General features: G+C 43.0%; 2 protein-coding genes across 8 annotated transcripts in view; one reads left to right on the top strand and one right to left on the bottom strand.

Annotated features, from left to right (window-relative positions):
• The window catches only part of rfx2 (regulatory factor X, 2 (influences HLA class II expression)), a 62,413-nt gene extending 37,130 nt beyond the window's left edge, over window positions 1-25,283 (top strand). For 2 of the 3 annotated variants that reach the window (XM_042322121.1, XM_042322123.1), the window contains 16 exons: window positions 1,151-1,240; window positions 1,898-1,980; window positions 2,529-2,796; window positions 4,043-4,117; window positions 5,627-5,808; window positions 7,648-7,767; window positions 8,078-8,199; window positions 8,492-8,610; window positions 16,530-16,642; window positions 16,758-16,909; window positions 17,029-17,126; window positions 17,247-17,396; window positions 17,511-17,719; window positions 22,376-22,529; window positions 22,738-22,774; window positions 22,888-25,283. In XM_042322121.1, coding sequence (XP_042178055.1) covers window positions 1,151-1,240; window positions 1,898-1,980; window positions 2,529-2,796; window positions 4,043-4,117; window positions 5,627-5,808; window positions 7,648-7,767; window positions 8,078-8,199; window positions 8,492-8,610; window positions 16,530-16,642; window positions 16,758-16,909; window positions 17,029-17,126; window positions 17,247-17,396; window positions 17,511-17,719; window positions 22,376-22,529; window positions 22,738-22,774; window positions 22,888-23,003 — 2,088 coding nt within the window. In that variant the 3' untranslated portion in view covers window positions 23,004-25,283. The remainder of the gene's footprint in view (window positions 1-1,150; window positions 1,241-1,897; window positions 1,981-2,528; window positions 2,797-4,042; window positions 4,118-5,626; window positions 5,809-7,647; window positions 7,768-8,077; window positions 8,200-8,491; window positions 8,611-16,529; window positions 16,643-16,757; window positions 16,910-17,028; window positions 17,127-17,246; window positions 17,397-17,510; window positions 17,720-22,375; window positions 22,530-22,737; window positions 22,775-22,887) is intronic. The other variant, XM_042322122.1, reaches the window with a different exon arrangement.
• A 273-nt stretch (window positions 25,284-25,556) lies between these two features.
• The window catches only part of fcho1 (FCH and mu domain containing endocytic adaptor 1), a 46,476-nt gene continuing 46,010 nt past the window's right edge, over window positions 25,557-26,022 (bottom strand). For all 5 annotated transcript variants that reach the window (XM_024421494.2, XM_024421495.2, XM_042322119.1 and 2 more), the window contains one exon: window positions 25,557-25,953. In XM_024421494.2, the coding sequence (XP_024277262.2) occupies window positions 25,925-25,953 (29 nt within the window). In that variant the 3' untranslated portion in view covers window positions 25,557-25,924. The remainder of the gene's footprint in view (window positions 25,954-26,022) is intronic.

The following is a 26,022-nucleotide window of genomic DNA, read 5'->3' as shown; positions in this document are numbered from 1 at the left end:
ACCTGTTGGTTGTTACTGAGTTGGGTACTACCAAAGCATGTCCAGAGTGCAAAAATGTATATTACCATGACTCAATGGTCACGTGGAACTTTACTGCGGTCATGACTAACAGTCATCACAACAGCCCTGCACAGTGCTCTACATCACAGCATCCCACCTCACTCCCAACACACAATATTCTCCCCAGGGGAACCAAGCCCCTCACGCCATGCACTGGGGAAGAGCAGCAGAATGTTAAAAGGGAATTCTCAACAACCCTGTTGATTTCATTACTCATTTATACCAGATGTATTATACTGCAGAGCAATCCTTTTAATGTGAATTTATTTCCAGTCTACAGTATATTAAGAACCCCAAAAATATGTCAACAAGCATTTGCCTAGATGTGGCTGACTGCATCATGAATGATTGGATATCATGTTGATGTGTGTGATCAGATCTGGCTAGGCAGGGGTTTCTCATTAGTACAATTAGGACCTATAACCTTGTATTGCCACAGCTGTTCAAAGTTCTGGGAAAAGGACATGGGTTGATGAGAGAATCCATAGAAACCAAGCAGTAAATATCCTTATGTTAATATTTTTGGATAGTGTATCATATATGCCTTGACAGCTGGCTATGCTTGAGAGAAGCCAGTGCTGAACTATAGGCCTATACTACACTGCAGTTTACCTCAACATTTTTTTTTTTCTATAATCGGAAATGTCAATTTTATTTTTGTCATGAACACATCTCCATCAACACTACCCTGAAGAGGGATACCAGGAGTGGTCTTCTGCAACCGCCAAAGAAGAACGTTGGTCCCAAACAAACATTGTGGTCTCCTGTAATTAGTGAAAGCCTAGAATGGACTTGCACAAAAATATGTTGACTGTAAGGCTGCATTGCTGCTGGATAGGAAAGCATAGTCTTTCCCACCAGCATTCACTTCATACTTGTCTTAAAGGTTTTGCGCAAGCCACAGTGTACATATAATAAGGAAGGATATTCTACCAAAAATCCAGTCAAGTTCCATGTTTGTGATTATCTGGTACTCTTTATGGGCTTAAGGATTTGTAGTTTTTCTTTTTGTGTCGATAGGCATAGTGTGTGTTTTGCATGTGCATCTTATGTGCTTACCAATAATGGTGCGTGTCCTCCCCCCTCCCAGAGGGTGCTGGTTCAGGCCACAGGCTCAGCCCAGAAGGGAGCGCAGGTGCAGCAGCTGTCAGTCCCCCGGCTGCAACAGGTCCCTCAGCAGGTACACACTGTCTCCTCACCACCCCGCCTTCTTTCTCTCCAGCCACCAGGACACTCAGTCGGGCTTTATCCACATGCACAGCATGGCTCCACCACAGTAGCATCAGACATGATACCAATCACATTCTCCACTGTATTGTAAGCGTTGTTGCTTTTGAATGGTATTGGTTTCTAACTAATATAATGGCTGTTAGAGCTCAATCAGGTGTGCTTCAAGTGCTCAGCAGGGATTTTCTTTTTTCTCATTATGACACTTCAGTCCCACTGCCACCTACTGATAGCACTGTGGTAATATATATTTTTTTTACATTTTGTATTTTATTTAACTAGGTGAGTCCATTAAGAACAAATTCTTATTTACACTGATGGCCTAGGAACGGGGTTAACTGCTTTGTTCAGGGGCAGAACGACAGATGTTTACCTTATTAGCTCGGGGATTTGATCTAGCAATCTTTCGGTTACTGGCCCAATGCTCTAACCACTAGGCTACCTGCCGCCCAAATCAATATTATGATTACGGAAGACATGAGTTACTCTATTTTGATTACGCACAATCATAGATGTTTTATCTAATTTCAAAGAATGAAAAACAGCCTAGAAGTGATTACTCCCTCTTGATGACAATTAATGCTCAATGGTTGTGTTTCTCTCTCCATAGGTCCAGCAGATCCATCATGTCTACCCCTCCCAGGTTCAGTATGTGGGAGAGGGGGGAGAAGCAGTTTACACTAATGGAACCATGTAAGTACTGCGGTGCTTTTCATTTCAGGCAATGGAATGTGTTCCAGCGTGCTTTAAAATACTTCTAAATAGTGCATCTTTTCATGGTATTCTAGGTAGAAATCGCTCTGCCATTTCCTGGTTGCAAAAACTGAAAATAGGCAAACTATTAGAATTTATGTGACAAAACAAGCAAGTATATTGTAGAGAATCATTGTACCATCTAAACCACTGTAATATATTTTACATAACCAAAAATATTGCATTTTCAGCTGTTAGAAGCTGGTGTACAAAACTGAAAGTAAGCACAAAAATTAAACCAATCTACCGCTTCTTAGACTTGCTTTCGAAGAGAATGACCGATCTATAACACATATTTTTATGTAAATATGGTCATGTCACCCCAAAAATGTCATATTGCTGCTTTTAAAGCTAATTGAACCCCTAATGTAAGATGTGTAGTATTATAATTAAAAACAAACTAAGTGAATGTAATGTTATGGGATTGCTGTTTCATTCTGTATAGATCTGAGGTCATACCTTTTAACTTATGGCACCTCTCTCTCCAGCCGGACAGCCTACTCCTATAACCCTGAGGCCCAGCTGTATGGCCAGGGCAGTGGAGGAGCCTATTTTGACTCTCAGGGCGGGGGTTCCCAGGTCACGACGGTGGTCTCCTCCGCCAGTGGTGTGCCGCCCCACGGCATGGTGGGCATCACCATGGATGTGGGCGGCAGTCAGATCATCTCAGGTGGCAGCACCTACCTGATCCACGGCGGGGGCATGGAGGGAGGCCGCCACCACGCCTCACACTCCTCCCGCTCCTCCTCTGCTATGGTGAGCACCTTGGATGAGTTACATACTCTGTGTCCTTGTTGTGTCCTTGTTGGGACTTATGAATTTAGTAGGAAGAATTAAGTTTCCAGTCCAGTAGGTATCTCCGTGAAATGATTGTGATGTGACTATGTAAGTCCATCAAACCATATGGAATTGAAGAGGCACCAACACCTTTAGAAATGAATGCCCATGTCTGAGAGTCAGTTATTCCAACTCATCCCAAACATGAGGGATGGTTTCCATTACTAACCAGCTTTTTAAGCCGTGCATGGATTGAAGTGTTCTCTGAAGTGTGTGTATAAATCATTAGTTACACCAACAAACAAATTGCCCTGCTGTAGCAGACACATTCCCTACTGTGCCTGTGACGCACGCTGGTGTGACTATCCTCACCACTGCCTGCCTGGCCTATCTGCTGAGCCTCAGGGAAACCTGGGTCTGGGGTGGGCCTCAGCCTTCCCAGTGCCCCATGGTGTTACAGGAGAAGCGGGACAGGGGAAGCAGGGTGCAGGCTGGTTTGAGTAATTTGGCTATGCTTTGTTTTAGAGTTTTTCACAGGCACTTGAGCGCCCTGCAAAACAAAGCAACCCCTGGGCCTCATTACCATTTGGCCAACAGCCCTTAGACTCTGGAAGGATGCCTGCTTATTTTTCCTTCTCAAGTTTTGTCATTCGCTGTGCCTGCTAGTTTAACTCCTTTCTTCGCTAGTCCATGATACCGCCGGAAAAAGTCTAAATGATCTGGTCAATTGATTGAAATGGTTCCTTTGGGATAACAAATGGAAAGATGGGATGATATGGAAATACATTGCTCCTGTTGGAGGTGTTTTATATTAGGACTGTATTTGTGTTCTAAATGGATTGCAACAGTGACTGTTACATATAACTTCTCAAGTTTTGCATTGTGTGGTGATTTTCATTGGGTGTTAGGTGGAATTTGTCGACTCATTGTCATTGCGCATGGAATGACCTGTGACCCTGTTTGCAGAGACTATTTGCATACATTAGTGTCAGACAAGGAGGGCCTTCAGTCAGCAGCTTAACCCCTTGAGTCCCTCTCATTTGCATGCTTTTTCAGCCAATAATGAATTTGGCTGCAACATTGACTGAGGGTAATGGAAATGCAGAGATCTGGCTGCTGCTAACCTTCTTATTTCCTTTCTGTTTTGTTTTTGTTTTCCCCCTTTCGTTTTCCTCCTTTTTTCTACATCCTGTTTCAATTTTTGCATGCTCATTTTTTTCTTTAGCTTGAAATGGCGATTGAAAACCTCCAAAAGTCGGAAGGGATTGCAACTCACAAAAGCAGCCTGCTCAACAGCCATGTAAGTCAATTAGGAACTTTCTTTGAAAAGGACTAGAAAGGCCTGCCTTTGTCTCCCTGGCTCTACCTTACCACTTCACTGTGATCTCTTCTTTCTGCTGAAGGGAACAGACTACTGCTAGCCTTAGTGTGCTGTGACCCAAAACACTGCGTTGTCTGACCAGATACTTTCCTTGCATCTGCTGCCACTTGTTTCTCAACAAGTTATTGATTGGGGGACTTTCTGCTGGCTGAGCTTGCCTTGTCCTTGTCTTGACAGAAGCGACGCGTGTATTTAACCTGTTGCATTTTCAGATTCCCCATCCTCCACATGACAGCTACGTGATTGTTATAGCCACATAACGCCATGCCCCCCTTTTCTACTGTCTGGGAAGCACACATTCACATGCGAATCAAGACACACTCACTATTTGTCAACAATTACATGTTATATAATGTGAGCCGGTGTGTTGGTCACATCTCCATAATTACAGTGTGATATGGTAATAGAAGCAGTACTACTTGACTCTCTACTTTATTGTGCCACCAGAGCTGCCATTCAAACCAGCTATTTCATTAGATGTTATTCTCCATTCCGACTCTTAACCCATGGTCACCTCTAGAATCTTTATTATCAAGCAGCTCCACCTGACAGTCATATTGTTGTCATCAACTCCACACTGTGTCTGTCACACTGTCTGGCCACCCTGTAAATTGAGATAAATATCCATGTTTATATTTCAACTGCCAATCATCTTATTTTTGCCTAGCCTAGTCTCCACCATCCACACAGACAGGTAAATTATTCTGTCCACCCTGTTGGGGAATAGGGGACCACAGAGTTCTATATTTCTTTAGTGGACAGGTATAATATGAATGAGCAATTATCATGTATACTAATTCACCACCTCTGACAGTTTTAACACGAAATAAAAATTCTCTCTCGTTTAAACTCACTAAACGTGTGTGTGCTATCGTGTACATGTGTGTGTGCTATTGTAACAGATGTGAAACGGCTAGCTTAGTTAGCGGTGGTGCGCACTAAATAGCATTTCAATCGGTGACGTCACTTGCTCTGAGACCTTGAAGTAGTTGTTACCGTGGCTTTTGTGGAGCGATGGGTAACGATGCTTTGTGGGTGTCAGTTGTTGTGTGCAGAGGGTCCCTGGTTCGCGCCCGGGTATGGGTGAGGGGACGGTCTAAAGTTATACTGTTACACTATTGTGTACCTGTGTGCGTGCTATCGTGTACGTGTGTGTACCTGCTATACCTCAAATATACCAATTCACTCCCTTTGACAGTTTTGACACAATCTAAATTCTCTCTCCTTTAAACTCACTAAACAGTTGGTTGGCGTGTGCCTGTGTGTGCGTGTACCTGGGGGGAGGAAGGAGTGGTTTTGGGTGGTAAATCTCAGTAACTGGGTTCTAGCCTTTCAACCTTAGGATGGAGTTGTACAGTAAGGATCAGAGTGCAGCAGACAGGGTCCAGTAGGTCTGACTGACTGTTTCTGTGCTGTGTGTGTTTTTAGCTGCAGTGGCTGCTGGATAACTATGAGACAGCAGAGGGGGTGAGCCTGCCCCGGAGCTCCCTCTACAACCACTACCTGCGCCACTGTCAGGAGCAGAAACTGGACCCGGTCAACGCTGCCTCCTTTGGGAAACTCATCCGCTCTGTCTTCATGGGCCTCAGGACCCGCCGCCTCGGCACAAGGTAAGACCATGATGATAAGGATGAGGAAGAGCAGGGTAGTGTTAATAATAATAAAATAATAAAAAAATATATTAAAAATAAATACATTTAAAAATATATTTGTAATAATGACAATTACAACAATACTGACTCAATACTGAATGAACACTTATGTTAACTTAATACAATACATAAATAAAGTCAATTTACCCTCAAATAAAAAATGAAATGTTCAATTTGGTTTAAATAATGCAAAAACAAAGTGTTGGAGAAGAAAGTAAAAGTGCAATATGTGCCATTTTAAAGCTAATGTTTAAAATTCCTTGCTCAGAAGATATGAAAGCTGGTGGTTCCTTTTAACATGAGTCTTCAATATTCCCAGGTAAGAAGTTTAAGGTTGTAGTTATTATAGGAATTATAGGACTATTTCTCTCTACGATTTGTAATTCATATACCTTTGACTATTGGATGTTCTTGTAGGCACTTCAGTATTGCCAGTGTAACAGTCTAGCTTCCGTCCCTCTCCTCACCCCTACCTGGGCTCGAACCAGGAACACATCGACAACAGCCACACTTGAACAGCATTACCCATGCAGAGCAAGGGGAACAACTACTCCCAAGTCTGATAGCGAGTTACGTTTGAAACGCTATTAGCGCGCACCCCGCTAACTAGCTAGCCATTTCGCATCGGTTACACCAGCCTAATCTCGGGAGTTGATAGGCTTAAAGTCATAAACAGCGCAAGGCTTGAAGGGCTGCTGTCAAACGCACGAAATTGCTGGTTGAATGAATGCTTACGAGCCTGCTGGTGCCTACCATCGCTCAGTCAGACTGCTCTATCAAATCATAGACTTAGTTATAACATAACACACAAATACGAGCCTTAGGTCATTAATATGGTCGAATCTGGAAACTATCATCTCGAAAACAAGACGTTTATTCTTTCAGTGAAATATGGAACCATTCTGTATTTTATCTAACTGGTGGCATCCATAAGTCTAAATATTCCTGTTACATTGCAAAACCTTCAGTATTATGTCATAATTACGTAAAATTCTGGCAAATTAGTTGGCAACGAACCAGGCAGCCCAAACTGTTGCATATACACCGACTCTGCGTGCAATGAACGCAAGAGAAGTGACACAATTTCACCTAGTTAATATTGCCTGCTAACCTGGATTTCTTTTAGCTAAATATGCAGGTTTAAAAATATATACTTCTGTGTATTGATTTTAAGAAAGGCATTGATGTTTATGGTTATGTACACATTGGAGCAACGACAGTCCTTTTTCGCAAATACGCACTTCATCGATTATATGCAACGCAGGATATGCTAGATAAACTAGTAATATCATCAACCATGTGTAGTTAACTAGTGATTATGATTGATTGTTTTTTATAAGATAAGTTTAATGTTAGCTAGTAACTTACCTTGGCTTCTTACTGCATTCGCGTAACAGGCAGGCTCCTCGTGGAGTGCAATGTAATCAGGTGTTTAGAGCGTTGGACTAGTTAACCGTAAGGTTGCAAGATTGAATCCCCGAGCTGACAAGGTAAAAATCTGTCGTTCTGCCCCTGAACAAGGCAGTTAACCTAGGAACGGTGGGTTGTCATTGAAAATAAGAATGTGTTCTTAACTGACTTACCTAGTTAAATAAAGGTGTAAAAAAAAAAAAATCTGATTGTTATAACTTGAATTCGGCCCTAATTAATCGGCCATTACGATTAATCGGTTGACCTCTAGTGTTAATGATGGATTGGATTGATTGATGTGGTGTTGGTGAGTATTTATTCTGATAAGACTTACAAAGCTGAATACAATATTTGTTTATTAACCCCTAATGTTCCTGTTTGTTCCAGAGGCAACTCCAAATACCACTACTATGGCATTAGACTGAAGCCAGACTCTCCACTCAACAGACTGCAAGAGGACTCTCAGTACATGGCCATGAGACAGCAGCCTGTGCACCAGAAACAAAGGTGAGCCCTACCTCTCACATCCTCCTCTACTCTAGTTCTCTTTAATCTATACTGTCAGCTCAAGTTCATTTGTGTTTTAAAGAATTGACCTCATGTCCTCTGCCCAAAAACCCTTTTAGTGGACTCTCTCCAGCAGAGTGAAATGGTGCGCTCACCCTAATTTCAGATATATGGTTTATTTAACCTCACACCTGCCTTTATTCTCCACCCTTTCCTCTCCACTGCTCTTTTGTGCTTCCTCTCCCAGTCATCCATTAGTTCTTCCCAGCCCCACCCAACATAGCTGTGCTGCCTTCTCCCCTCTATGCAGGTTCAAGCCCCTCCAGAAGGTGGACGGCATGGGGGACAGCCTGTCAGGAGGCTCCCAGCATTCAGCCAGCACCCCAGAGCAGTCTGTGGCAGCCCAGAGCCAGCACCACCAGCAGTACATTGGTAAGGATTGCCGCTAGCCACACTGTAACACTCAGGCAGCGCATCATGTCTCCTGTACCAAAACAGAGCTCACATTAATGCCATAGTTTGTGAATAAAGGATATAACGATGATGATGATGATGATGATGACATTCTTTTAGATAGCTTGCCATGGTAGCCTAGGGCAAGACTAGCACAGTTTGATCACTGGATGCAAGAATAATGTAGATTTAAAATTTTTAAAATGATGATCTTGCTTCACAGGATTATTAGACACCACTTTGGGATTTAACTGTGTCATTGTGTCTGCAGATGTGTCCCATGTCCTGCCCCCGTTCCCCATCCCTGACCTGGGCACCCAGCCCCTCCCTGAACGCATCAACATGAACGACGTGAAGAAGTTGCAGAACCTGTACAGAGACCACTGTGAGGTACGTACACCACATTGCAAACTCTGAACTGCTCTGGTGTGGTCTAGTCTAGGGCAACCGGCGCTGCCAGAGAGCGAGGCTGCAGCCCTCAACAGGTGTCCTGTCCAATGTTCTTTCTAAGCTGTGCAGCTCCTGGAGCAGTCCAGCGCAGACAAATTGCCAGCCCATGCAGACGCACAATAGATTGGTCTTCACTAAAATGTACACTAGCTTTCCCGATTTGCTGTGGAAATTGGGATTGAATCAACGTAAGTTTGGTTTGTTGCATTGAAATAATATTTAACTTCATGACTGAGTTGGTGATTTTGTTGTAGGCGGAGGAGCAGCTTTGTTCTCTCTTACTGGTACACGTGTTTTTTTTTTCTATCATCCCTGGTCGGAGAGTAGCCTATAATGCACATTTGAGATCACAGAGCAGCGTGTAGCCGCGTGTGCACATTTGTTGATATTTTTTGAGTTACCAGCCCGGTTCTAGCAAATTTTGGTCAGGAATGGGGGAGTTTTTGCTTCCGACAAGAGCACATAACTTGAACATACAGTGCCTTCAGAAAGTATTCACACCCCTTGACTTTTTCCACATTTTGTTGTTTCTACCTGAATTTAAAATGGATTCAATTGAGGTTTTGTGCCACTGGCCTACGCACAATACCCCATAATGCCAAAGTGGAATTATGTTTTTACAAATGTCATTAAAAATGAAAACCTGAAATGTCTTTGGTCAATAAGTATTCAACCCCTTTGTTATGGCAAGGCTAAATTAGTTCAGGAGTAAAAACGTGCTAAATAAGTTCAGGAGTAAAAACGTGCTAAACAAGTCACATGGACTCACTCTGTGTGAAATAATAGTGTTTAACATAACTAGCTGATCTCTGTACCTCACACATACATACAATTTATCTATAAGGTCCCTCAGTCGAGCAGTGAATTTCAAACACAGATTCATCCACAAAGACCAGGGAGGTTTTCCAATGCCTCACAAAGAAGGGCAACTATTGGCGAAATCCAAGATGGTGTAGCAGTCAGACGTCTGTCTTTGTCCTGTCATGTCCCTATATATGTATGTATATATCTATTTATATCTTTTTCTTCGCATATCTTTTTCAAATATTTTCCTAAACCTCAACTTCTCAATACTCTCCTGCAACCCGCCTCACCCAATGTGGCGTGGATCTGTTTTTTTCTGAAGAATTTATATTTACTTTGGATCTGGAATCCCTCAACTGAAGCTAGCCAGCTAACTACCTACCAGCTATCAGTTAGCAAACCATTGCTAGCGGTCATCAGCTAACCTTTAGCTCAGAAAGCTCTCGCCAGTTCGTACAACGTGACTCAAACCAGAGCATAACGGACCTATTTTTTTTCTCTCTCCATATCCCCGGATTCCTACTGCAAACTCTGGACATTTTCATCTGGTTCTTCGCAACTAGCTAACTGCAATCCCGGGTGACTACTCATGGCTAGCGTTTCCATCCCGGAGCAAGCACCAATTAGCCTGAAGCTAGCCCGGCTAGGGCTCCTGGGCTACCAATGAAACCCACTCCTGGGCTACAATATCCGGACCCCTTCTACTGCCGGTACGGGGCACGGAACCCCGCCGATCCTCTACGACTGGAATATTGACATAATCTGCCCGAGGATTCCAACAGGCCCCACAGGCGCGATGTCTGCTGAAGGCCCATTCTGCTAACCGTGGCCTGCTAGCTACCTAGAGCTACTTGGAACCCTACAAATCCACGACTGGTCTATCGACGCCACCGCACAAAGAGGCAAAAACAGACTTACCTCCATCGCGACGTCCCCCAAAGGCCCTTCTGCTAACTTGCTAGCCCCGGTCTGCTAACTGCTAGCTTGCTTGCCCCGGCCTGCTAGCTTGTTAGCACCGGCCTACTAACTGTCTGAATCGCCGTGTTCCCAGTCAGCCCAACCACTCACTGGACCCATATGTTCACTTCCCTCGACACCATATGTGAATTGATTGGCCCCCATCCATCTTCTGATATTGTCCTACTAGGTGACCTGAACTGGTACATGCTTAACATCCCGGCCATCCTACAATCTAAGCTTGATGCCCTCAATCTCACACAAATGATCAATGAACCTACTAGGTACAACTCCAAATCTGTAAACATGGGCACCCTCAGATATCATCTTAACAAACTCACCCTCCAAATACACCTCTGCTGTTTTCAATCAAGATCTAAGCGATCATTGCCTGCATCTGTAATGGGTCTGCGACCAAACGACCACCCCTCAACACTGTCAAATGCTCCCTAAAACACTTCTGCGAGCAGGCCTTTTTAACAGACCTGGCCGGGGTATCCTGGAATGACATTGACCTCATCCCGTCAGTAGATGATGCCTGGTTATTCTTTAAAAGTGCCTTCCTCACCATCTTAAATAAGCATGCCCCGTTCAAAAAATGCAGAACTAGGAATAGATTTAGTCCTTGGTTCACTCCAGACCTGTCTGCCCTTGACCAGCACAAAAACATCCTGTGGCGTTCTGCATTAGCATCGAATAGGCCCCGTGATATGCAACTTTTCAGGGAAGTTGGGAACAAATATACACAGGCAGTTAGCTTTCCTAGGGCTAGCTTTTTCAAACAGAAATGTGCATCCTGTAGTACAAACTCAAAGTTCTGGGACACTAAAATCCATGGAGAATAAGAGCACCTCCTCCCAGCTTGCCCACTGCTCTGAGGCTAGGAAACACTGTCATCACCGATAAATCCACTATAATTGAGAATTTCAATAATCATTTCTCTACGGCTAGCCATGCTTTCCAACTGGCTACCCCTACCCCGGTCAACTGCCCGACACCCTCCACAGCAACCTGCCATTTCTCCCCCCACCTTTTCTCCTTCACCCAAATCCAGATAGCTGATGTTCTGAAAGAGCTGCAAAATCTGGATGCCTACAAATCAGCCGGGCTAGACAATCTGGACCCTCTCTTTCTAAAATTATCTGCTGAAATTGTTGCAACCCCTATTACTGGCCTGTTCAACCTCTTTTGTATCGTCTGAGATTCCCAAATATTGGAAAGCTGCTGCGGTCATCCCCCTCTTCAAAGGGGGTGACACTCTAGACCCAAACTGCTACAGATCTATATCTTTCCTACCCTGCCTTTCTATGGTCTTCGAAAGCCAAGTTAACAAACAGATTACCGACCATTTCGAATCCCACCGTACCATCTCCGCTATGCAATCTGGTTTCAGAGCTGGTCATGGGTGCAACTCAGCCATGCTCAAGGTCCTAAATGACATCATAACCGACATCAATAAGAGACATTACTGTGCAGCTGTATTCATCGACCTTGCCAAGGCTTTCGACTCTGTCAATCACCACATTCTTATTGGCAGACTCGACAGCCTTGGTTTCGCAAATGATTGCCTCGCCTGGTTTACCAACTACTTCTCAGATAGAGTTCAGTGTGTCAAATTGGAGGGCCTGTTGTCCGGACCTCTGGCAGCCTCTGGGGGTGCCACAGGGTTCAATTCTCGGGCCGACTCTCTTCTCTGTATTCTGTATACGTCTGGCCCCTCTTTGGACACTGTTAACTAACCTCCAGACGAGCTTCAATGCCACACAACTCTCCTTCCATTGACTCCAACTGCTCTTAAACGCTAGTGAAACTAAATGTATGCTCCTCAACCGATCGCTCCCCACCCGACTAGCATCACTACAAGCTGTATTTCTTAACAAATCAGAGGATTTAAAAGGGATCTTTATTTTTGGTAATGATATTTTAAAGATGTATAAATATCAGTCAATTTGCAGATGATACTAGCCTTTTTCTAAAGGATAGGGCGGCTATTCCCAATTCATTGCTGTGACTCCGTCAACATTGCCTCCATACCAGTTAAATATTTAGGAATTGTTATCACTAAACGTTTCAGATAGATACTCTTTAAACATCGATAATATGATTAGTTTCATTAAGTCAGTGGCTGCAACGTGATATCTCAATTATGGGTTGTAATCAAATCAAATGTATTTATAAAGCACTTAAATCAGCCGACGTCACAGTGCTGTATGGAAACCCATCCTAAAACCCCAAACAGCAAGCAATACAGATGTAGAAGCATGGTGGCTAGGAAAAACTCTCTAGAAAGGCAGGAACCTAGAAAGAAACTTAGAGGAACCAGGCTCTGTGGGGTGGCCAGTCCTCTTCTGGATGTGATGAGTGGAGATTATAACAGAACATGGCCAAGATGTTCAAACGTTCATAGATGAGATGATAATGATCATTATTATTATTATTATTATTATTATTATTATCAGTGGTTGTAGAGGGTGCAACAGGTCAGCACCTCAAGAGTAAATGTCAGTTTTTTTTATTTTACCTTTATTTTACTAGGCAAGTCAGTTAAGAACAAATTCTTATTTTCAATGACGGCCTAGAAACAGTGGGTTAACTGCCTGTTCAGGGGCAGAACGACAGATTTGTACCTTGTCAGCTCGGGGATTCGAACTTCCAATGTTTCGGTTACTAGTCCAACGCTCTAACCACTAGACTTTTCTAGCCGAACCTTCAGAGTTAGACAGCAGGTGCAGTACAGAGCGAGTCGAAAACAGCAGGTCCGGCACAAGGTAGAACATCCAGTGAACAGGTCAGGATTCCATAGCCACAGACAGAATAGTTGAAACTGGAGCAGCAGCACGACCAGGTGGACTGGGGACAGCAAGGAGTCATCAGGCCAGGTAGTCCTGAGGCATAGCCCTAGGGCGCTGGTCCTCCGGGAGAAGAGCGAAAAAAAGAGAATTAGTGGGAGCATACATAAATTCACACAGGATACAAAGACTCATGGTTTATCTAGAATAATTTACCCAAGTCAGTCCCTTTTTTCTTTCTAGTAACAAAGTAAATTCTGTTATTTAGATTTGTTTGGAGGAATAAAACCCATTTCTATTCGTAAATCACAATTAGTGAAAGACTGATCTTGGAGGCTATTGAGTCGTTGGTGGGTGCTTTTGGAAGTAATTGGTTGATATTGTCTGTCCAATCCTACCTCTGTGGTATCATTTTTAATGAACTTGGTGGACTTGAATTCCTAATGAAATGTGATTTTGACCCTCAAATTACCTGTGAAGTTGTCTGTTTCACCAGCAAATGTTATTTTTCTGGAAAATGATATTAAAGTACACTTCTTTCCCCCCACAAAACATTGATTTGGAATAAGAGTTATTAAAATGAATAGGAAATCCATTTTCAAGGTCTTCGGTTTGACAAGGGTATTCATTTTGTATGTGATTTGGTAGACAACGTTGGCGTTTCGCCTGGTGTTCTATTAAAAAAAAAAAATCATTGTAATTCACAGGAATGTCCCTGTATTGATGTGTAATATTGTTATTGTTGCAATAAAACATTTTAAAATTAACATAAGAACAAAAATATACGTTGCTTACCAAGACGTAATTGAATGTTCCTGAGTGACGTAGTTACAGAACTTTACAAATAATTGCATGTGTGGTGTACAGAGACAAGGTAGTCATTCAAAAATCTAGTTTTTACTTCATTTGTAAAAAATAAAATAAAAATCTAAAACCATTTCCACTTTGACATTATGGGGTATTTGTGTGTGTTACTGTTGTCCAGTGACACTACATCAATTTTAAATTCAGGCTCTAACACAGCAAATTGTGAAAAAAGTCAAGGGGTATGAATACTTTCTGAATCCATGTGGAAATGTTATGGCATTTGCTCTATTGGTTTTGTTGATAGGCTATTTGAGCATAATATAGGCCTATCAGCCACTTTCTGAAACTAACTTAGTGTGTACAGCCTCTGTGTTCACAGTTAATGCGCGCCGGAAGTTACACAGAATGCTCGCAAAATGTGTTTCTGCTCACAAGACCTGTAATTTGCTCATTGCTGGAAAAAATTAGAGCGAACATTGGTCTTGTCCTAGTTGATGTATGAGGGAAGTTACATTTCAGAACTGGTGCTATAACCTCCTCCTTGGTTACTGTTGAATGTGGCTGGTGAGAATACCACCTCCCTGGATGGGATATAGTGATGAGTGAGTGAAATGTTTAATGTAAATATTTTGGGGACTTTTCAAGCTACAGAGAGAAGGAGATGTACAGAAAGTGAGAGGGCCCTGAAGAGCTTAATTAAAGCGTTGAAGCCGTGGGTTTATGATATTATCCGTGGCCTCCCTCTGTCCGGCCACACCACGCTCCTTTTGTTCCAGCCTCCCTTTCATCTCAGCGAAGCCTTTAAGACATGCCAATTAACCTTTCAGCTCGCTGGGTGGACATCTTGGTGTCTTTGTGCTCGCCTCCCCCTGGGCCTTTGTGTTGCCTTGTCTGTGGATGGGCACATGGGCTCCTGCCTTTATCTGCCCGGCGCATTTCTGTCACTCTCACATGCTGTGTGTGTGTGTGTGTTTTTAATGTTTATGCGCTTTTCTCTTTGTGAGCGAACAACGATCTGTTGACTTTATACTAGGTGGATTATTCATGGTAATTGAAATGTATAAAGGTAACAAGTGTACAAAGGACAAATCAAGGTGTAGTTTCAGGGAAAACGTATTCCTCACCCTGCATTCAGTGGAAACACAGCTGTACATTCAAGCAATGCATGAATTACCTCCACATCCATCTTCATTGGCTTTGGCTTCCGTACTTGCATTTTATTAATGTCAAAGTAGATTTTTGATAAGAGACAAATATCCTGCTATCAGCCATGCCAATGAAGCCTGCTGTTGCATCTGAGTTGAATGATACAATTAGTAATAAAAACTTAAACCTGGAACCACATTATGAAGTAAATATCAGTCCCAGCCTGCTCCTCTCTCTCGCGTTCTCTCTTTCCTGTCTGTCTTTCTCCAGCACGCTGTTTTTCCTGTGTGGTAAAACTGGGGAGGTGAAACACTTGTTTGTAGGAGCAGGGGAATTCTCCTTTTTTGTTTTGGAGTTCAGTGTTTAAGCTGTTGCTGGGGCAACAGTAAACACGGTTGCCATGGTGATTCTTGGAAGCAAAAACATATCATGTGATTGAAGGAAAGCCTATACTGTGCTGGGCTGTAACTGGAGACCGGGAGCATGTCCTGCCAAAGGAGAATCTCTGGGCATGGTGTGAATCATAGTGAAGAGAGACACTGTACCACAGAGCACTGATAGACAAAACATACAGGACGCTCACTGCTGTCTATATTATGTGCTATTAAAACCTACCGTAGGCTTTCTGTGGCCTATGTTTTTGGTCTCTTTGTGTAACGTTATATAAAATACTTTTTTACAAATTCTCACTGAAGTTGTCTCCTTTTAGCCCATGAAGTTACTGTAAATTTGTATAGTGAGTTAGTAAATCTTAAGTATAATAAATCTATCACAGTGGAGTGTTGATTAGTTAGAGTTCAAACAGGAATGAGGAAGTCACGTGTGGGTGGGGAGTTGAGCCTGCCAATGTCACAGGGAGCTCTTATAGTACACACTAATCATTAGGGCCAGGTGGATACTCGTATCGCCATATTTCTTCCATGGCAAAAACGAAAACCCGAAGCAGACAACTCTTTGGTTCTTTAAAAACCTGCTGTATGCAAAATATTGTTTGTTTAAAAAAATTTGACTCTGGATGACAACATAATTGTTGTTTCCAACGTTAGGGCTGTTTTCCTAAAGAAGTTAAATCCGCCTCGTTTTGTTTCCTTGCCATGATACCGCAACACTGGTATCGGTGTTATTAAAAAAAAAACATTAAATTCATATTAGAGTTTAATTCGTAGTCACTTTCAAATCTGGTTCTCGTTGTGGATGGGATCAATGGGTTGGAAGGAAGGCAGCGTTAAGCTTGGCCTCTGACTCAAACTGAGGGTTCAGTTGGGAGGCTGCTGCAGAGAAACTTTGTTGTGTGTCTGGTTGCCATGGCTCCGCTTGGTGTGTTTTGTCATTCCCCATCCTCCTCTCCTCCCCTAGGCTACTCTGGACGTGGTGATGAACCTCCAGTTCCACTACATTGAGAAGCTGTGGCAGACCTTCTGGTTTTCAACAGCGCCATCTAGTGACGGAACCACCACCATCCCCAACAGGTCAGACCACTAAAGTACTCTATTTGAATTAGGAAAAACATGAAGGCATTATATGCATGTTTCCTGTGATTTAAAACTGTGCTGTTAGTGATTTGTATGCTATGTGTGTCTGTAGTGATGAGGATATGGAGGGGGTGATCCCCAGGCAGAAGCTGATTGCTCTGTGCAAGTATGAGCCTGTCAAGCTGTGGATGAGGAGCTGTGACCACATCTTGTACCAGGCCTTGGTGGAGATCCTCATCCCTGACGTGCTGCGCCCTGTTCCCAGTACGTTCACCTGAGTACCTTCAACACTATATTACTACACTCCATCATTACTACTCCAAATCAAACACATACTCCTCCCCAGTCATTTATATTTATCCAGGTTCTGTTTTGTATTGCAGGCACTCTCACTCAGGCCATCCGCAACTTTGCCAAGAGTCTGGAGGGCTGGCTGACCACAGCTATGAGCGACTTTCCCAATGAGATTGTCCGCACCAAGGTACAGAAAATGCCCCAGCATCCTGATAATGTCCCTGGATACTCCCAGATACAGTAGTAACAGTACACTGAGAGACATTCCATGGTGAAGTCAATCACCTCTCCCCTGTACATTTTCTAGGCAGCGGTGGTGAGTGCATTTGCCCAGACCCTGCGTCGGTACACCTCTCTGAACCACCTGGCCCAGGCGGCCCGCGCCGTGCTGCAGAACACCTCTCAGATTAACCAGATGCTCAGCGACCTCAATCGTGTCGACTTCGCCAACGTACAGGTACACTTCTACCTATCAACACCTGTTGATAGTTCTGACTTCTGACTGTATGTCTATTCGTATGTGTTTGTACATATTATTTGTATGATGTGTTTTGTGTGTGTTGGTAAACAGGAGCAGGCGTCGTGGGTGTGTCAGTGTGACGAGAGCGTGGTCCAGCGGCTGGAGCAGGACTTCAAGGTGACCCTGCAGCAGCAGAGCTCTCTGGACCAGTGGGCCGCCTGGCTCGACAACGTGGTCAACCAGGTCCTTAAGCCCCACGAAGGTAGCCCCAGCTTTCCCAGGGCCGCACGACAGTTCCTGCTCAAGTGGTCTTTCTACAGGTAAGGACCCAATCTATAAACAGTGCATTCTGAAAATATTCAGATCCCTTGACTTTTTTTGCAGCCTTATTCTAAAATGGGTTAAATCATTTTTTCCCCCTCAATAATCTACATACAATACCCCATAATGACAAAGCGTAAACAGGTTCTTAGAAATGTTTGCACATTCATTAAAAATAAAAACAGATATCTTATTTACATAAGTATTCAGACCCTTTGCTAGGAGACTTGAAATTGAGCTCATGTGCATCCTGTTTCCAGTGATCATCCTTCAGATGTTTCGACAACTTGATTGGTCCACCTGTGGTAAATTTAAATTGGTTGACATGATTTGGAAAGGCACACACCTGTCTATATCATGTCCCACAGTTGACAGTGCATGTCAGAGCAAAAACCAAGCCATGAGGTCGAAGGAATTGTCCTTAGAGCTCCGAGACAGGATTGTGTCGCGGCACAGATCTGGGGATGGGTTACCAAAAAATGTCTAGCATTGAAGGTCCCCAAGAACAGTGGAAATCGGGGGAGAAGTGCCTTGGTCAGGGAGGTGACCAAGAACCCGATGGTCACTCTGACAGAGCTCTAGAATTCATCTATACATGGGAGAACTTTTCAGAAGGTCAACCATCTCTGCAGCACTCCACCAATCAGGCCTTTACATTAGTGGCCCTACGGAAGCCACTCCTCAGTAAAAGGCACATGAAAGCCCGCTTGGAGTTTGCCAAAAGGCACCTAAAGACTCTCAGACCATGAGAAACAAGATTCTCTGGTCTGATTGAACTCTTTGGCCTGAATGCAAAGCATCACGTCCGGAGGAAACCTGGCACCATCCCTACCATGACGCATGGTGGTGTCAGCATCATGCTGTTGTCGTGACTTGACTTTAACATTAATCTGAAGACTGTTATGTATCTAACTAACGATGTTCAATTGTTACCTGATTTTTGTTTTAATTATTCATGTAACAATGAACTCATTAAGATCTGGGGCACCACGAGAGCGGTTCTTTAGAGTTACCATCTCCCGAATTAAACTCTAAAAGGTCTTTACCTATCACGCCTATAGTAAACTTATTAATCATAACCTCATATCAGATCACCATTCTAAACAGTTGTAAAAATCCTTGCATCTGCAAAAAACAGAGCCTTACCTATATTCAGTACTACACAAATTGGTTTAATTATTTATTTACAAGCTAATTAAATGGGAACATAGGATAAACACCCACTCTGTACTGTTTATTGACTGGAGATGTAATACGCTGAAGACGGGTCCCTAGCAGAATGACCACCACATGAATGCTTGTTAAAGAAGAGCTGGAGAGCGAGAGGGACAGAGACACGTAACATTGCCACATTCAGAAAATACTCTCACGTACAATAACCATATATTTTGCACACGAACCACCGCCCGCTTTGAGCATGAAATCATGAATGTATTTACGTGAAATGCCTGGGATCTCTCGGTGAACGGGCCAGTCTTAGAAAGGGGGTTGGGCCTTTTTGCGGCACGCTTGTTCGGCTCTGATTGTCCAAAATGGTTCCAACAACTCTTCTACTGTTGTCCTTTTTTGTAGTTGCCCGGTATCCTGTTACTTGTCATGTAGTCCTGAACACAACTACAAAGTTGATTTTCCTTCCATTCGCTCTTGAAGATGTTTCTTTAAAGATAGGCTAGCCAGCTGTATCGATGGTTTCCCAGTGGGGTGATGAGTAGAGTAATACCATGCTCTGAGCAGAGCAACAGGATGGTCCTACTTAAATTCACTTTCAAAGATACCTTAGGACAGCTAATCAGCCGTACCAGTGATTGTCCGGGGAGGGATTTTTTATTTTTAAGTCTCCAACTCTGAGGTTCAAGCTTCAAACCATTTTAAACATGTAGCTGTGGCATCACGCTTTTTCTGATTCAATGTGGGTTTTTTTTCTTAAGCCATTTATACCTTTTGCTCGAAAGGGGCAGTTCCCTGACTTCACTTTGGGGCGGTGATTACTCACTGTGCAAAGTTATGGAAATAATTCTCTTAACTTCTCAAATCACATTCCCCTCAACAAAAACACTAATTTTTCAGATTACATGCACAACCCATAGTATGGTAACTTCAGCTAGAGTGGGGAGAACAAGTATTTGATACACTGCTGATTTTGCAGGTATTCCTACTTACAAAGCATGTAGAGGTCTGTAATAGTTATCATAGGTACACTTCAACTGTGAGAGATTGAACCTAAAACAAAAATTCAGAAAATCACGTATGATTTTTAAGTAATTAATTTGTATTTTATTGCATGACGTAAGTATTTGATACATCAGAAAAGCAGAACTTAATATTTGGTACATAAACCTTTGTTTGCAATTACAGAGATCATACATTTCCTGTAGTTCTTGACCAGGTTTGCACACACTGCAGCAGGGATTTTGGCCCACTCCTCCATACAGACCTTCTCTAGATCCTTCAGGTTTGGGGGCTGTCGCTGGGCAATATGAACTTTCAGCTCCCTCCAAAGATTTTCTATTGGGTTCAGGTCTGGAGACTGGCTAGGCCACTCCAGGACCTTGAGATGCTTCTTACGGAGCCACTCCTTAGTTGCCCTGGCTGTGTGTTTTGGGTCGTTGTTATGCTGGAAGACCCAACCACGACCCATCTTCAATGCTCTTACTGAGGGAAGGAGGTTGTTGGCCAAGATCGATACATGGCTCCATCCATCCTCCCCTCAATACGGTGCAGTCGTCCTGTCCCCTTTGCAGAAAAGCATCCCCAAAGAATGATGTTTCCACCTCCATGCTTCACGGTTGGGATGGTGTTCTTGGGATTGTACTCATCCTTCTTCCTCCAAACACGGCGAGTGGAGTTTAGTCCAAAAAATTATATTTTTGTCTCATCAGACCACATGACCTTCTTCCATTCCTCCTCTGGATCATCAAGATGGTCATTGGCAAACTTCAGACGGGCCTGGATATGCGCTGGCTTGAGCAGGGGGACCTTGCGTGCGCTGCAGGATTTTAATCCATGGCGTAGTGTTACTAATGGTTCTCTTTGAGACTGTGGTCCCAGCTCTCTTCAGGTCATTGACCAGGTCCTGCTGTGTAGTTCTGGGCTGATCCCTCACCTTCCTCATGATCATTGATGCCCCACGAGGTGAGATCTTGCATGGAGCCCCAGACCGAGGGTGATTGACCGCCATCTTGAGCTTCTTCCATTTTTAATAATTGCGCCAACAGTTGTTGCCTTCTCACCAAGCTGCTTGCCTATTATCCTGTAGCCCAACCCAGCCTTGTGCAGGTCTACAATTTTATCCCTGATGTCCTTACATAGCTCTCTGGTCTTTGCCATTGTGGAGAGGTTGGAGTCTGTTTGATTGAGTGTGTGGACAGGTGTCTTTTATACAGGTAACAAGTTCAAACAGGTGCAGTTAATACAGGTAATGAGTGGAGATCAGGAGGGCTTCTTAAAGAAAAACTAAAAGGTCTGTGAGAGCTGGAATTCTTACTGGTTGGTAGGTGATCAAATACTTATGTCATGCAATAAAATGCAAATGAATTACTTAAATCATACAATGTGATTTTCTGGATTTTTGTTTTAGATTCCGTCTCTCACAGTTGAAGTGTACATATGATAAAAATTAGACCTCTACATGCTGTAAGTAGGAAACACTGCGGATTTTGCAGGATATTGAATACTTGTTCTCCCCACTGTATATAGTATGTGTACTTTCCAAGTTACAGTATTTCCTTTATAACATTTTTAATGACATCACAAAATGATATTAGTGTTCTATAGATTGCCTCTTACCATTCCCCACATTCCTATTTCGAAATATTGTTCCAGTTTTTGCTTTTGTACCTTTTTCCCGCTGAGACAAAGAACATGTAGTCCAAAACGGATTTAAAAACAAAACTGATGTGATCATTAAGGCCTGCAGTGTGAATAAGGCTTTAGCTGGCCACTCCAGAACAGTCCAGTCTTCTTGAACCATTCCATGGTGTGTTTAGGGTTGTTGTACGAAGACTCACAACCTTCAACAGAGACAGTTTTTGGACACTGGGTTGAACATTGCACATCAAAACACCTTGATAATTGGCTGATTTCATGATGTCTTGCACACGTTCAAGGCCCCCAGTACCAGAGGCAGCAAAGCAACCCCACAGTATTGAGCCTCCCCATGTTTGATTGTAGGGAGGGTGTTATTCTCTTTGAATTGCTGACAAGTGGGCAAAATTGCCAGTAGAAAGGAGCAGCAAGCTCAGAAAGATACACTGTTTGTCTACAGTCATCTTGGCCAAAGACTGTGCAACCAAGTACTAGCGCCGTGCCAATCATTTTGTCCATGCCAACTTAAGTTTACAAAAATGAAATTTGGTCTGCAATGTTGACCATCCCAATAACAAGGTGTGGGGACTGTGTTTTTTCAATTTTAACTTATTTTAGAAATAGCTAATTATTTAAGAAAAGTGAAAGTGTGCCAATATCTTTGTTCGCAACTATATGTGCAGTATAAATGTAAAATGTAGCTGCGTTTCACTAAGGTATGGGAATATTTGCAGGCTGATGAATGTGTTGATTAGCTTTGTGTGGCAGGGGTACATTCAAGCTCAGTGGGGCTGTGTTAATGTAATTTCTCTCTGATGGCCCTCTTTCTCTCCCCCACTCCCTCCCCACAGCTCCATGGTAATCAGGGACCTGACCCTGCGTAGTGCTGCTAGTTTCGGCTCCTTCCACCTCATCAGACTGCTCTACGATGAGTACATGTTCTACCTGGTGGAGCACCGTGTCGCCCAGGCAACCGGAGAGACGCCCATCGCTGTCATGGGAGAGGTGAGTGGGAGAGCTTTTATGTGCCTGTTTCCTTGAGCAATTCTGTGGAACTCCTGCAAAATTCACTGAAATGATAATTATGCATATTTAATCTCACACCAGGTTCCATGGTCAACGCTTTTGATTATGAGTAATATGGCCTGTTTGTTGACAGCATGTAAATCTGTATTAGTACATTACTAATCAGTTTTCCTCTCTTCTGAAACAGTTCAGTGACCTTAACTCGATGATGCTCATGGACAAAGGTAGGTCTACTCCTACTGGCTCCTAGTGCTGACTCATTTTCCTTATCAGTCTCAATGTGTTATAAACCTAGACTTTACCTAGCTCTTGTTAACTGCTGTTTTTCCCATCTTAGACCCGTCCTTCTCAGATGACATGAGTGACATAGGCAGTGACGAGGGCCGAGGGCCCAACGAGCCGGCCGTGAAAAGAGAGAGGATCGAAATCAACCACTCGCTGCAGGAAATCTGAGACCGGATGAGGTGAGGGCCATAGCCCACTACTCCAGGAGGTCTGCTGCCGCCCTGGGCCCTTCTGGTCCTGTCAGCACACTGCGAGTGGCTACACAGCCAGTGTGTTCAGTGTATATAGAGAAGAGTACTAGGCTCAGCCCCTACCCTACCACACCTCCTAGTTAGTGTAGTTAAAGGGGGTGATCTTTATCCCAGGGAAAACAATGTATGCTCACCAAGGGGGGCTGGTTTGACCTGACAGGGGTATACAGTTCTAATTTCTCTTCGTTCACTTGTTCCCGTTTTGCAACTGTGATTCAGGATGACTTTGTGCAGTACCGATGTTGGATACGTGTAACTTTGAAAGAGTGGTGTGTGTATCTTATCCTTTATTAGCTGTGTAATTCCAGTGCCTTAGATAACTCTTTAACCACCACTACTACAGATGTCTATCTCCTCCCTCAGCTGTGCCTCTACCGCAGTATGAATGTATTGTTTCAGAACCTCAGACATTCTAAAGCACCTTTAAACTTGTAGGAGTATGCTATACATGTTGCCTCTGTTGCTACTGGCAGCTCAACCCACATTGATGCAACCCACTGACGCGAAGGACTTGTCCCTCTCCCACCAGCGCGGCCACTCTTGGGTATGTCAGTAGGCCCCTAGTCTCATAGTTGATTGGAAGGCAGGGACCTCTTAACACCCTGGCCATATGAGATGATTAGTTACCTCTTCCTTTTCTATGCTCTGTTCTTATGAGGCAACTATAAAAAAGAGAGCCACTTACTGTTAATTCTACCAACTCCCCCTTACTCAAGTAACCTTTTCCATGTATATATCACTTTTCATTCAAATGATAACGATTCTATGATGCCGTTTGGCAGAAACTCAATTTCAGGATGCACACAAGTCTCATTGATCCATGACTGTAGAACTTCAGGGTGTTTCTAGATGTCACGCCCCAGAGTCTAGGACAAGCCAGTTGCCTCTTATGTTGATGAGACATTTAGATATGTTTTAAAGACTGAAAGGAGTGTGGTGGAATGTGTTCAGGAAACCACCAGATTGTACATATATATGATGATCTACCTTCTTGGTTAACTGGAGGTGTCTGGCATTCATTTTGTGGAGCTGTATGTCTGGGTGAAGTCAAATTTCTTAAGGGATGTAAAATAGTATGTATTTAACAAAACGTGAAAGAGCGTTGGACCCCCGAAGCCAAAACCCTTAAAAGGAAACTGTAGTTGCATCTGTTCAGTTCAACTGATGCTGTTTGAGTTCAGATAGGCTCTCCCCTTACCGTTACTCAAATGGACTCATTCTATATTGATTGGAAGGAAATATTCAGAATCTCCCAATCCATGTTTATTCATTCATATTGCTTAATATGAAAATGCTAACAGCTTTTGAGTCTGTTGCTCTAAGATTTTATTATATAGCTGTACAATGATACTGTAGGAGGGCTGATTTGTGCAAAACCAACAAACTGTTCAACTTTAAAATATAACTTTCTTAATATGGTGTAAAAAATCTGTGTTCATCAATGGCCTTTTGTATCGCTTGGTCTTTCCCAATCATTTAGCACTCCCCATACTGCACTCGTGTTTTTAAAGGGGGATGCTCCTTGCTTTGATTATTTAGTGGCTGGGACTGATGTGTGAGGCAAACGATTGTCTTCTTTTGATAATGTGTGTCATCTGGTCAACACATCAATATTTAACAAACAACGTTGATATTTGGGGTGTAAATGCCCTATAAATCGGCAGTCACTTGCCCATATTGAGAGAATCCATTTCTATTTATGAAAAATTATAGCTGATTTAGGGCTGGAGTCAATCAGTAATAGTGTGATTGAAATGTTTTTGCATTCGCGGTAAACGGTGCATATGTCTGCTCAACCGGAAATTACAACCGACATGGAGCGTTTTTCTCAACACTTTTTTGGTTGAGTTTCCCCTGTTCCCCCTCAGATTTTGTAGTAGCTATAAGAATCCAGAGCTTGAGTTATTGAAGGCTCTTTGTAACCCGTGCCTGTCACAGTACTTTGCCTTTAAGTGCGTTGGAAAGTAATTTCTGTGTACTTTGTTTCTTGTAAATCTGTTTTGACTTGGCTGAGGATAATTTTTTTATTGAACTAGATCTGGTTCTTCTGTATTTTGAACCCTTATTTTTATGTATTTTTAAACCTGTTCTTGACTACACTTTACCTAGCCTGAGGGCAGACAAGTCTGTAACAAACTGCATAGTTCAACTGTATTTTGTACTGGTCAATGTGTAATAAATTGGTATTATAACCATCTTTTTGGCCAAGCTTTTATTTCTTAAATATCAATGTCAAATGAAACATCTTTTCTAGCATTTGTGTCCTGGCAAATTAACTTATTACTGTAACCACTCACAATGATTAAGTGTGATTGCCTTTTAATTTTCAATGTTCCGCATTCACGGTAAACTGTGCATATGTCGGATCAATTGGAAATTACCTTTACATTTCTATCACAATCTGTAACCCTTTAGCGATACAGATTGAATAGAGCCCACTGTCTAGACATGGAATATTTTGGGGAAAAAATGCATGACAAGTAGTATGTTTATTCAGAAACAATTTCTCTTCAATAAAACCAACTTCTTACATCCAGTTTAACTCCTGATATAAAGGCACACAATGCAAACAGAACAAGATTCAGTACAAAGAGAAAAGGATTATGTGTACGACGCAAGGCTGAAAGATACAAAAATAATAAAGTCTAGGTCCCAAAATGAGTTTGGTCACAAGTTTGTGGGAAAAAGAGTGAGCACGATGTGTGGTCCCAATGTCAAAACCATCCTAGTCTCTGTTCTCTCCCTCCTGGGCGACTAGGTTTGTATGGCCCAGAGGCCTAAAAGTGCAATGTGTACCCCAGGAACTCCCAATGGGGACCTGGGCATTCCTACTCCTTCTCACAAGGTGCAGCCTGCCATGTACTTCCCTGCCAAGGAAACAAAGGTGTGAAGTTGATAATGTGAAACTCCAGGACCCACATACTGTATCTTATTGG

This window comes from Oncorhynchus tshawytscha, linkage group LG05, assembly GCF_018296145.1.
Source record: "Oncorhynchus tshawytscha isolate Ot180627B linkage group LG05, Otsh_v2.0, whole genome shotgun sequence".
Classification (NCBI taxonomy): domain Eukaryota; kingdom Metazoa; phylum Chordata; class Actinopteri; order Salmoniformes; family Salmonidae; genus Oncorhynchus; species Oncorhynchus tshawytscha.
The sequence above is the reverse complement of the archived record's forward strand: the minus strand, read 5'-3'. Positions and strand labels throughout refer to the sequence as shown.